General features: G+C 27.4%; 1 protein-coding gene across 2 annotated transcripts; it reads right to left on the bottom strand.

Moving 5' to 3' along the window:
* Nucleotides 1-10,704: 10,704 nt before the first annotated feature.
* Nucleotides 10,705-13,715, bottom strand: LOC112803013 (uncharacterized). 2 transcript variants are annotated; one of them, XM_025846459.3, is made up of 2 exons: nt 12,560-13,715; nt 10,705-11,775 (listed from the first exon to the last, which is right to left on the bottom strand). In XM_025846459.3, exons 1-2 carry the CDS (start codon nt 13,158-13,160, stop codon nt 10,934-10,936), a joined length of 1,443 nt encoding a protein of 480 aa, XP_025702244.1. In that variant the 5' UTR covers nt 13,161-13,715; the 3' UTR covers nt 10,705-10,933. The 2 variants fall into 2 exon arrangements, with proteins under 2 accessions (XP_025702244.1, XP_025702243.1); XM_025846458.3 differs by having other exon boundaries at nt 10,705-11,778; nt 12,560-13,579.

Raw genomic sequence — 13,715 nt, forward strand, 5'->3', positions numbered from 1 at the left:
TTGACATTAGTTAAAATCATTAATTTTTGATCTATTAATTTTGATAACTTAATTATTTCTTCTCTTAAATCTTTTAATTTATTTTTTTTCATTAGGTGACACTTTTTTTTGTGAAAGGTTACACTTTTAAGTTAAAAGTGTAACCTTAGCCACCACTAGTTACCACAGAGATAGCCACCAGAGACTTAGCTTATGTAATATACACAATGAAATAAAATAAATAGAGAACACAATAGTTTTAAATAATTGATAATTATTGCGTTTTTTTTAAATTGAAAGACGGGATTAAACTCACTAAAGTCCAGACAAAAGAAAACTAAGCTACAAGACAAAAGAGAAATTCCTCTTGAACTTAACACGAGTTAAGAGAATTTTAATTTGAGTAAAACCCATCTAATTTTTTTATTTAGACAACTCGCAATTTATCAATTAAAAAGGACAATAAAAATATTATTCTTTTGTTAGACGCATAAATTTTTTTATGAAAATATCCAATAAAAAATAACAGAAAAATACTTACGTGTGACGTTAGTTTATATAATCTGATTTTTATCTATTTTACATAAATAATTACTATTTAATTTAAACTATGTATTATTTATATAATCATTAAAATAATATTGCAGAGAGATAATAACTATTTGATTGGAATATTACTTATTTATAGAAGATAGATCATACAAATTATGTCATACCATAAGCATTTTTTTATCATTTTTTATTAAAAATTCTCATAGAATGACTCATACGAATTTTGAGACGAAATTGAGATCAATTTCGCATAAATTAGAGACAAATTTTTTGTTTTGAACAAAATTGAGATGAATTTTTTTGTCCAAAAAATTCTTGTTGCTAATTTACATTTTGTCTGAAATTTCGTCCGAAATTTTTTTAAACAATTTTGTGATGAATTTCGAATAAGCATTTATCTGTTATATTTCTAACTATTATGACGTATCTTAGATAGATTAACTAACATAAAGACAATGTATTTCGGATAAATTTCAAACCTAAAAATATTTTATTTTAGACAAATTTCAAACAAAAGATACACTTCATTTCAGACAAATTTCTAACGAATTTAGTCAACTATAACCGATTTTTTTAAACAAAATTTAGACAATTCAAATATTTCTTTTCGATTAAATTTCAGATAAATTTAATTTAATATAATTTACGTATTTGAAACAAATCTCATATAAAATAAAAAATATTTTCACACAAATTTTTTACAAATTTAATATAATATTTTAAATAATTTTCATACAAAATAATTTACTATTTAATATTTAAATATTTAAAAAAATAAATTGTATACAATTTGGTTTCTATATTAAGATCATTATAATAAACAAATTTTTTATATTATATCATTTAAATTATAAATACATAATAAAATCATAAAAAATTTATTCAATAAAAGATTTAAAAAATATTTATTATTAAAATACTATTGTCCATAAATGTAATCAAATTAAAATAAGAAAAAAATAATTAAACTAAAACGAAGAAAGTTTTTAAAAAGGTCGCAAATCATGAATAAATTAAAATATATTAACTAATTCACCTAAAAATTCCTTAATCTAAATATAAAAAAAAACATATACTCCAGACTTCAATCACTCATGCTATCATTCTTATCATCACTAAAATCTATTCCAAACTCATTTTTCGCAGGATCAGATAAGGTTGAAGAAGAAAGTGGGAGATTCAACTTTTTATATAAAGTATGAAGTGTCTTTTCATCGGTAAAACCAATTCTTTTCTGTTGAGCTTTTAGTTGACGTCCTTAATCTTTTAACTTGTGCGCCGCGTCATTAAACTTAGCATTTTGCTCTTCATTGATCATTTCTTGCTCATTTGCCTTTTCTTTTCGCATGTAAAGTTCTTGCTTAATATTTAGATCATCTTTGGATGTCTCTGAACAATCTTTAGAATATAACTTTAAAGAGAAATCTAAACTAAAAGAACCTAATTGATAACTAAATTAAACGTCCTTCTAAAATTCTGAGGAACCATGTGCTTTTGCTACATTTGACATAGAGTCGTTACTTCAAAACTAAATTAAATGAACACACGAGAATATTGAATAGAACAATATGGACAATGGACACTCCATATTATAAATTTCATCCCACCACCTCCCTCCTCCCCCACAACAACATCCCCAAACACAAATACAATGAGAAATGCAATGTTAAAAGTATTTTTGGGGTTTCCAATCTTGTTGAGTCTGCAGCGGAATTTAGACTTGTAATAGATATAAAGTAATATGAAATTGAACACTATCCACAATAATGCACTAATTATAATAAAGCCAATATGAGAAAATATGATGTAATTACTCTATATAATATGATGTGAATTAATCTTCTTTCTTATTTTTGATGATGTTTCAATTACAATGCTACAGAAAATATATATAGTATCATCTATGCTATAATTTCAATGAATAAGAATAAAATCCTCCTATAAAAATTTTCTACAAGTTCTCTCCTATTAAAACTCCTTGCAAACTTTATTTTACTTCCTAAGTTTGCTCTTATCCTTCTTGTATTCTCCCAATTCTCCAATTCGGTCACAATTTGAAAAACCGACTCAAATTTTGAACGAACAAATTGTAGTAGTCGTATTCGATTGCATCGTCTTAACAATGACTGCTTACATACCCTTTACCAGGATCAAACGAAATGTATTTCCTTTATTCGCCATGTAATACTTAACATGGAATAATGTTGAGCAAATCCAAGTAATGCTGGAATTTGTTTTCCGACACTACTTTAGTCAACATGTCTGTTGGATTTTCATTTGTGTATACCTTCACGAAAGAAATGTCACTTTTCTCTATAACATCACGCACAAAATGATACCTAATATCAATATGCTTGGTACGAGTATGATGAACCTGGTTTTTAGCCAAATGAATCACACTTTGGCTATCACAACTAAGATTCACACAATTTTGCTTAAAACCTAAATCATCTAGAAAACCTCTTAACCACAATATCTCCTTCACCCCTTCTGCTACTGCCATGTACTCAACCTCTGTAGTAGATAGTGCTTGTAACATCGATCGCCAACTAACCGGAGCACCATATATTTTATATACATAACTAGTTGTAGATCGTCTCTATCTAGATCACCAGCATAATTAGAATCAACAAAATTGCGAATTTGACATGATGATTTACCACCAAACCATAAACATGTGCCAATGGTACCCTTTAAGTATCTTAATATCTATTTGACTGCTTCCCAGTGTGTCTTCTCTGGATTTGCCATAAACCTGCTAATAACACTGACTGCTTGTGAAATGTCTGGGCGCGTGCATACCATAGCGTACATTAGGCTGTCTACAGCACTTGCGTAAGGTATATTGTCCATGTAAGTCTTATCTTCTGCTGTTGTAGGAGATTGTTTACCTGAGAACCTGAAATGTGGAGCCAATGGAGTCACCACCGACTTAGCATTTTTCATCTCAAACCTTTCGATAATGCGTTCAATGTAGCTTTTTTGGCTCAGGAACAATTTTCGACTTAATATCTATCTTCTAATCTCTATGCCTAAGATTTTTCTCGCAGCACCCAAATCACAAACTCTTCACCAAGTTAAATCTTGAACTTATCTATCTCCACCTTGCTCTTGGAAGCAATGAGCATCTCATCCACATACAATTACCTCCAAGAAGCTTATAAATGTATATACAACAATCTTAGTTACTTCTAAAGAAACCTTGTTTTAAAATAAAGAAATCAAATCACTTGTACCACTGTCAAAGAGATTGTTTCAATTCATAAAGTAATTTTTTCAAGCGACAAACCTGACTTTTTTTACCCTCAACTTTGAAACCCTTAGGTTGATACATATAAATTTCTTCTCTAAATCATCGTGTAAGAACGCTGTCTTCATATCTAGTTGTTCTAACTCAAGATCGCCATTAGCTATAAGACTTAAAAGCATTCGAATAGAAGTGTATTTTACTACAAGAGAAAATATCATCATTATAATCAACTCTTTCTTTCTATGCGAATCCCTTGGCCACTATCCTAGCCTTGAATCTTGTACCATCTGATTTAGTAGAATCTTCTTTTCTTTTATACACCCACTTATAACCAATAGCAGTCTTTTTCACGGACAATGGGACCACCTCCCATGTCTTGTTTTTACGAAGAGACTACATCTCTTCTTCCATAGCAACCAACCAGCTCTCACTATCCTTGTCCTTGATAGCTTGTTTGAAGGTGACTGGCTCATTTTTCTCCACCGAAAGTGCATACTCTACTAAATTTAACTGTCCATAATGCCTCAGAAGCTTGTCTGACCCAAGCTTCTGTACGAGTTTGTAATTCTTCTTTGGCTTAGTGGATACCAAAGAATCCTGTTGTTGCTGTTGTCATACATGTGTATTTTCCTGCTGAATCTTCTCATAATCAAGTTCATTGTCCTCCTCATCTTCGTGAGTAGCATTAAGATGCTCCACCTGGACATGACTAGAGTCTATTGGTTAGTTTTTAGACTCTATCTCTACCACTTGAGTGTTTATAATTTTTTCAACATCACCATCATCTGCCGTCATAAATTTTTGACAAAGCTACCATGGAGCTTTCATTAAAGGTTATATCCCTACTGATTACAAACTTAAAATCACTTACGCTCTAAAGACGATAGCCTTGAACCCCTCTTAAATACCCCAAGAAAATTCCCTTCTTAGCTCTTTCATCTAGTTTATTGTCTTTGATATGATAATAAATCGTGCATTCAAAGACTCTGTGTTTCTCGTAATCTCCATGTTTCTCTAACCACACCTTATAAGGTATATCTCCATCTAAAGAAGAATGTAAAAATCGATTTACTATGTAGCACGTTGTAGCAACTGAATCAACCCACAATTCTCTGTTTAACTTAGAATTAGAGTGCATACACCTAGCTTTCTTAAGTAGTGTACGATTCAGTCTTTTTGTGATTCTATTTTTTTGTGGTGTGTCTCTAACTATCTAGTGTCTCACAATCTCTTCCTGATCACAGAAATTATCTAACATGTGGTATTAGAATAAAATTATTTCTGTCTTGCCATTTCAAAATTTAATTACTGTGCATTATTTTGATTAATTATTTTCAAAGAGAAAATGTATAGTGCAAATTTAATATATAAAAAAATACTATATAAAAAAATAATATAAAAAATATAAAAAAATTAAATATACTTAAAAAAATAACATTATAATTTAATATTATATTTTTTATTAATTAACTAATTATTTATCTAAAAGTGATTTTAATTAATATTATCCAAATAATATTTATTTTATCAAAATTAATTTTAGTATAAAATTGCCAAACATAAATCATGTTGCCATAAATTTATATCTACTTACAATTAATTCTATAAAAATCACTTTTATTCAAATTTTAGTTTGACAAACATCAATCTAAATACATACTTAATGTCGTTACTAACGCTTAAATTTCGCCACTTATCCTAAATTATTACGAAACAACAAAAATAAAAAATTCTAAATTTTTGACTCAGTTTTTTTCACTCAAATTTCACTATTTATTCATGTACTCTATTATTGGAAATGTTTAAATTATATTCTTCAAATTATATTAAAATTTTTAATTTTAAATTATATATAATTTTATTTTATTATGTACTAATTTGAATGAGATGATTTAAAAAAAATGTAATGACAGTTTTAAATTACATAACTTTATCGTTAGAGTTTAAATAGAACATTTTAAATTATGTGTTTAAATTGACCATTTTAAATTATATCACTTGAGTTAAAATCCTCTATTAATACGAGCTGAGATAGTTAAATTGATTTTTGAAATTGTTGAATTTTGCTGGCAAATTCAATCGCCACATGTTTGAAAGATCACACGACCGAAAAGACTTGAAAAAGAGCTTAACCTCGACTAGATATCACTATAAGATAATAAAAGATGAATAATTTAAAAGTGTTTATTTAAATATATAATTTAAAATTATCAATTTAATATAGTAAATTATATAAATTTTGTATGTACTCTATTATTTAAAATATTTAAATTATATTGTTTAAATTATATTAAAATTTTTAAATTTAAATTATATATAATTTTATTTTATTGAGTACTAATTTGTTGAGAATTAATTTAAATCATGATGGTTTAATTTTGTTTAAGGTAATTTATATTTGACCATCTTTATATTAAAATGAATTATAGTAATATAAATATTGTTTGGATTACATTACTTAAAATCACTTTTAAATAAAAAAAATTAATAAAATAAATATCAACTTAAATAATTTTTTATATTATTCTTTCATTTTAATTTATATATTTAAATAAATCTTATTAATTAATTTTATAATATAATTAATATTTACTCACTAAAATAAAAAAAACATATAAGAATTAGCAAAATATATTTTTAATTGAAACTAAAAAATATAAATTATATATATATATATATATATATATATATATATATATATATATATATTACATTTTTCTTAAATTTTAAGTATTAACGTCAGAACATTAATTTAGTATTCTTTTTACATCATACTCTTATTCTAGTACTCTTACTAATCTTATTTTTAATATTATTTTGGAATCTAATATTTATGATTATTATTATTTATGATTAATTTTTTATTTAATTTGTCTTATTTAATGGGATCATAATTTATATTATAAAAAATTACACAAAAACATAGTATACGAGAATTACAATAATAAGAGAGTACTAAAAATAATTAACAATTACATATCTAAGTGACGAAAACAAATCTAAAAGTTTTTGACAATAGTTTTTATATAGATATTCTTAGTATTCTTTTTTAATACACTATAATTTTATTTTTATTATTCCATATAACAAAGATAACAGGTAAAAAAATCATATAAACAAAAAATAATAATATGCATGAGAGAGTATTAGAGAAAAAATATTATAAAAATAATAACAAAATTAATTATATAAACAATGAAGGACAAAATTAATAAATAGAAAATAAATTTCAATCTAACTTATGAAAGTGAATACAAAAATTAGAATTTCTATCTTTAAATAAACCTAGGTAGAATTACGTTTATTTTTAGAAGAAGAATAAATAGCCAAACAACAAATAAAGCTTTCAAAAAAGCTAAATGTAACTTGATGGTTCAAACGCTTAACTAAACATATCCTAAAACGTTTTCATATTAATTTGAAACGTTGCATATACAGAAATATAGGAATATACAGGAGTGGTTATAAATATTTTTTAGTTGAAAAAAATATTGAATTTAAGAGTTTGGTAATGGTTATGAGAAAAAAAATGACGAAAATTTAATTTCACTATATTTAAATAGACTTATTTAAAATACATTATCTTAATTATTATAAATTAAATAATATTTATACTTTTATCTTGAGACAATAAATTAAAATGAAATATTTTTTTTACAAAATTAATAAAAAGTTTGAGGACAAAAGAGTTCAATTGAATTTTGTTTGATTTTATTTTTATTTTATTTTATTTTATATTTTTATGTGCATTAAAAAATAATGTTACTAATATATGAATAATGTTAAAATATATTAAAACAATTTTTGTAAAGACAAAAAAAATTTAGTTGCTATAAAAGACGGGTGCATAAATAAGTACTAACATATCTATTAATCTAATTTTTAAAATATGTATAACAATAAATAAAATATTAATTAATATGATGATTATTTCGTATTTTGATCGATATTTTGATCGAGAGGTTTTGAAATTGAGTCTTAGAAACAAAAAATGTACCTTTTTATAAATTATATATAATTAAAGTTATTTTAGGAAAAAAATTATTTTGAAATAGTAAAAATATTTGGGATAAATTATAGACAAATTTAGATATAAACAATATTTTTATACTAAATGCTAAAATTTTCAATAAACATTTGAAAATTGATGCACTTTTAAACAGAATTTACAAATGATGTTATTTTCGTCTCAAATTTGTCGGAAAGAATTTTGGCTACTTCGAAGGGTTAGCTATAATAAAAATATTTAAGATTAATTATAGACAAATTTAGAATAGAATTCACATTTTTCAAAATGCGTGCCAAATCTGTATGAATACGGATGAATTATAGTTTTTGTCCAAAATGTATTGCTAATCTGTATGAAAATTTTAGCGCCATCCAAAAAAAATTTAGACAAATTTAGGACATAATATATTCTTTCATAACCTCCACTAAATGTTGTTCAACATTTGTCCCAAATTTGTCCAAAATTAAAAAGTCATTCAGACGGAATAAATTTCATTTGAAATTTTTGTCTAAAAAAAAGTCCTATTTCTAGTAATGTTTTACTTGGGGATGGCAAATTGACAATGGGTAAGGTAAGGTAGGGTTTGGATCTAACTCTAATCCTATTCGCGGGTTCAAAATGTCCCAACCCTAACTCTACTAGTTCTGAGTAGAGACTATATCCGCAGATTACTAAAAAAATGCAACATTATTATATAACTTAATAATAATTTAAAGTAGAACTGACTTTTATGTAAAAAAAAATGTATTATATTATTAATTAATAGAACTGATTTTTTTTAGTGGTTAAGAATTTTTTGCATTTAGTGAAAAGTTTTTAGTGCAACATCTATATTAACTCGTACCTATTCTATCTATTGTGAATCGAATTGACAATCCTATCCGACCAACGTTGGATTGAATTTTAGAATGAGAGTTGTATATAAGTGAAGATATTCATTAAGAGCCAATGAAAAATACTAGAGCCATAGAGTTAAGTTGGAAGGAATTTTTATAACGATATTTTGTTGCAATTTTAAACTTAGATCTATCATTTGAATGAGTATTTTTCTGTTGAATCTTCTTTTTTTAAACCAATTTCATACCCTGAAAAGTTTGTTCAAATTTGATAATTTCATAAAGAAACCTTGAAACCTAAGCTAACTTTAAATTTTAGATAAGCCTGCCTTTTGACAAGGTGATTGTTTGAACAAATAATAATAATGCATAAAGTCCTTCATGTTCTTAAACTAAATTTGGTTTGACTGGTCTGTATCTCTTGGACTTCTCATCTTAGAAATTAACACAAAAATCAGTTACATTTTCACACCATCAATCAGCCAAAGTTAATAACTAACTACCCACTTCAATGGTGGGGTGGTCTTGGATTATTTTAGCCAACTATTGAAATTCAAATTCCATGCATGCCTTTGGCAAGTGGAAGATGCATGTGTTGTGACAGAGAACTAGGAGTGGAAAAAGAAAAGTTGACCTAGTAGAAGCATACACCTGTATTTAATCTGATAATTAATTTAAGTTTAAAACTATTTTAAAAATTTAATAATGATTTGAATTTGTTTTTATGCTATTTAAATATTTTTATCATTATATTATGTATACATCAAAATCAACCATCAAAATTAGTTATCAGTATAAAATATATGTTAAAATATAAATATGCATTGAAAATAAATTATATCAAATATATATATACATAAATACATTGATGATTGATTTTAATAATTAATTTTAGTATACGAATAGTGTTTTTAATATTTTTATTCGTCAAACTACTTATTTCTTTATTATATAACATTTTTATGTTTTAATATCTTTAATTTTATTTATTTATTTATTTGTTTATTTTGCTATTTTAATTTTTTTAAATTATGAGACATTTTGTTAGGTTTAGTATTCTTTAAATAGTCTATTACAGAACCGTAGACTAAGCTTATATCAATTAACTTTATTGCAAATTTAGCATGTTAAATGCGAAGTTACCTGATTACTATTTCTACTCCTGTATTAAATAATTTACATATATTGCCTTCAATTTAATTAATATATACCAGAATTTCGTATTTATTAAATAATAAACAAGTTGGCGTTAAAAGATTAACTATTATTATCTGATAAAATCCATTCTCTCGTATAAGAATTAAAATTGTGAATATAAAAATATAATTACTTTTGTTAATATAACTTTTTAAACATCATATAATTATGCATTATAATATTAATAAACTATTATTCAATTTTACATTAATCATTATTTAATTCAATAGTAATCTTTTAGGAAATATCAATTAAATTACTTTTCATGAAAAATCTGAGTTAATCCAAACAGTATTGATTGTATCAAATGTATATAGTATCACTCTTAATCAGTAAGATTAGAATATATCAAATGTATCACTATAACACACAAAGATAAAGAATAATCATCGTGGAATAATCATCATGATGATAACTAAGTCATAACCAAATATATTACTAAACAAAAAAAGATTTAAAGTATACAAATAATTTTTTTTAATAAAATATCTATGGCTGTAGAGTGGATAGCAGACAAGGTTATATAAAAAGCTATGGGTTTCTACATCTTTCTACGGATAATTGAGAAAAAAAAATGTTAACATCATATATTCATATCCATCTTATACAATACACAGAATCAAATTAACACCTTTGAACCCAAGTGCTGCTTTGTCTTTTCCTTCAAACTCTTTATCATACAAATACAAATACCCAAGTACTTTAACAATAAGAAAATTTTTTTTTTTATACTTCTTATTTTTATTTTTTTACTTCTATATTTATTTATTGTTTTCTATATTATTTAATATACAAATCATATCTCTATCTCCAACCTAATTTGTAAAAGGTGGCAAACAACAAATATATTAAGAAAATAAAATTAAAAAAAAAACTCTTAATAACCTTATAATAATCCCATCTCATATTTTTTTCAATAAATTAAAAATTTTAAAAAAAAACTCTAAACCTAAAAGCAATTGTTCAAGGAATTTATGGTCAATTTTTTTTCTCAAAAATAAGAAAAGAAAAAGGAAAAAGGAAAACAAATACAAAGTTATATATTTTAATAAACAAAGTTTAAAATTAAAAATTAAAAAAAAAAAAGACAGAGTAACAAGAGATTCTATATCAACCAGGTGGTGGTGGATAGCCACTGGTATCTGACCAAGTTGAAGGGAGAAAGTTTAACCCGCCGGCACCGTCTCCGCCGCCGTGAGGTTGGTTTCCCGGTGGCCGGAAAAACACCATTTGCTGACTAGGAAACAGGGGAAGTGAAGCAGAGGACGGTTGAGCAGAAGCTGAAAACACCGAAGCTGGTGGCACAACTGAAGAAGAAGAAGATGATGATGAAGAAGATTGAAGCGCCGCCAATTGTGAATTATAGTACAACTGTTGTAACAAATTCGAAGGTTGTTGATTAATTTGTTGTTGTTGATGTTGTTGAAAATCACCAGAACTCTGAAGAAGCAGAGAATATTCCAAATAGTCTCTGATCTCATTGTTTCCCTGAAACTGTGGCTGCTGTTGTTGAACCAATGGTGGTGGTGGTGGTGGTTCTGGATGGTACATCTGCGGCGGAGGGTGGCGGAAATGTGTGGTGGCGGTGGTTGTGGCGGCGGCGGCAGAGAAAGGTGGTTGAATTGGGCGTGGCACTGCTCTTACATTCTCTGGAAAATTGAGTTTTGCTCTGTTTCCTCTGAATCTCAATGCGGCTTCGTCGTAGGCTCTTGCGGCGGCTTCCGCCGTGTCGAATGTTCCGAGCCACACTCTTGCCGCCTTGTGTGGATCTCGAATCTCCGCTGCCCATTTTCCCCATGGCCTTTGCCTAACTCCTCTGTACCTTCTCCTTCTCTCCCCTGTTTCTTCATATGATGCGGCTTCGCTGGACGGCGTTGCCGGTGTCATGGTGGTTACGGTGGCTGCCGTGGCTGCCGTGGCCGCCGTGGTGATGGAGGAAGCTTCTTCTGTCACTGCTTTATAAGAAAAAAATATATATAAGATTATCCAATTTTTTCCTTAAAATTAATTTTTTTTAGAATTATTAATTAATAATTTAGTAAAATTATTTATGAATTGGCTCGAGTTTAAGTTTAATAAAGTGATCATGAAATTGCACCACTATACGTTTAAGTTAATGCTTTATTATATTTTTAATAAAACGTGTATGAAATGAATTAATGAAATAAGGTAAGTGTGAAAGGTGATTAACATGCAGCACCACTAACTTCATTAGCAACTAATGTTAATCTTAACGGAATTTATCAGAAAATGCCATTGTTCAATTAGTTGCATAATCATGTTCTATAGTTCATTAATCTATTCCCAGTATTAAAAAATGGAAGAAAACAACAATTCATGAGAAAAGTGTTTATGCATGCAATATAAACCATGACCTAAATGAGAGAGAGAATTGCAATATATATAACCCAGTGTTATCCTTCAAGTATCCGTAATATTAAATAATAGACAATATCTAAAATTACATAATATTAAATTAAACAAGTATTCTAATGCTAATTAATAAATATTAGATAAAATAACTTTAAACGGTGCAAGCTAATTTTTTATTATTTCCAAACATTATTGTTCATATATATATACTCATTAATGGTGCAATAATTTTTTTGAACAAGTTGCCAAGTCTTTTAATTTCCTTTAAATATTAAAAAATGATAAAAATATAAACTGAAAGAGAGAGAGAAAAAAAGATTTTTTAGTTTTGATAAGAAAAGAAGTGAAGGAAGTGAATTGCACCTGAAGATGATTCTGGTTGATGAGAAGGTAGCACCTTGAAGTCACCAAGATTGGTTCCAAAGAATCTAGGAACAGGATGTTGAACCAAATTCTGATGATGTTGATGTTGATATTGATAAGATTGAGAAGAGGAAGAAGAAGATGAAGATGAAGCACCAATCATGTGGTGTTGTTCTTCACGCCCTCTCTTTTGGCCAACCCATGAAGAGGAAGCAGAAGCAGAAGAAGAAGATGAAGAAGTAAAAGAAGACAAAGATGACACGTGTCCAAAATCTGACGTCATCATAGGATGATGCTGAGAAGCAGCAGCAAACCAGTCGGTGCCGCTTTGATGAGATTGAGAAGAAGAAGAACCTGATGACACAACATTATTTGTCAGCGCCGAAAGCATGATCTCACTCAATTCCATTGAACCTTGCATTGTTATTCTTTCCACCTCATCTTCTTTCTTGTTACCTACTTCTTGTTCATATGATCTGCTTCTTCTTCCACCACCGCCGCCGCCGTGTTCCTCATCTCCGCCGTCACAGCCACGCTGCGCCGTGAACCGGATGAACTCACCTGACCCCCTTTGATGCGCCACCGTTGTTACTAAGCACATGTAAACAATAATATGTTCTTATTTTTTTGGTCTACTTTTCTTTTTTTTTTTTTTCTATTTTTGGTGATGAATATTTACCCTAATAAGGTCCACCAAGAAATTTATGATTTTGATTAGTTTCTCGGAGACCCTTTGAGATGTTTTGAAGAATGAAACGGTTTTTATATAAATAAGGTGTGCTAAGCTAAGAGAAAATCAAACGTGGGAGTTATATAGCCCCCAATTAAATAGTACTATACGTACTACTAGTTACATGGCATCCAATTAATTCTTTTCTTTTCTTTTTTAATTAATTTAATAATATATTTCGCGGCTCATCAAATTCTCTTTGCTATTCTAAAATACAAAAAAAGGAAAAGATATCTATTGGGGTACTATTACAAATACATGAACCCAAGCTTTTATATTTAATTTAAAAACAAAAAAAACAAAAAAGGGGAAGAGAGTAGTAGTATATAAGGTTGCTTAGCTAATTAGCTTCCTTGGTATGTATGTGTATGTTCACACCTAAACAATGGATTTTAATTTGACTGAAATAATAAAAAGATTGAAGAT

The sequence above is a fragment of the Arachis hypogaea genome, chromosome 5 (assembly GCF_003086295.3).
Source record: "Arachis hypogaea cultivar Tifrunner chromosome 5, arahy.Tifrunner.gnm2.J5K5, whole genome shotgun sequence".
Classification (NCBI taxonomy): Eukaryota; Viridiplantae; Streptophyta; class Magnoliopsida; order Fabales; family Fabaceae; genus Arachis; species Arachis hypogaea.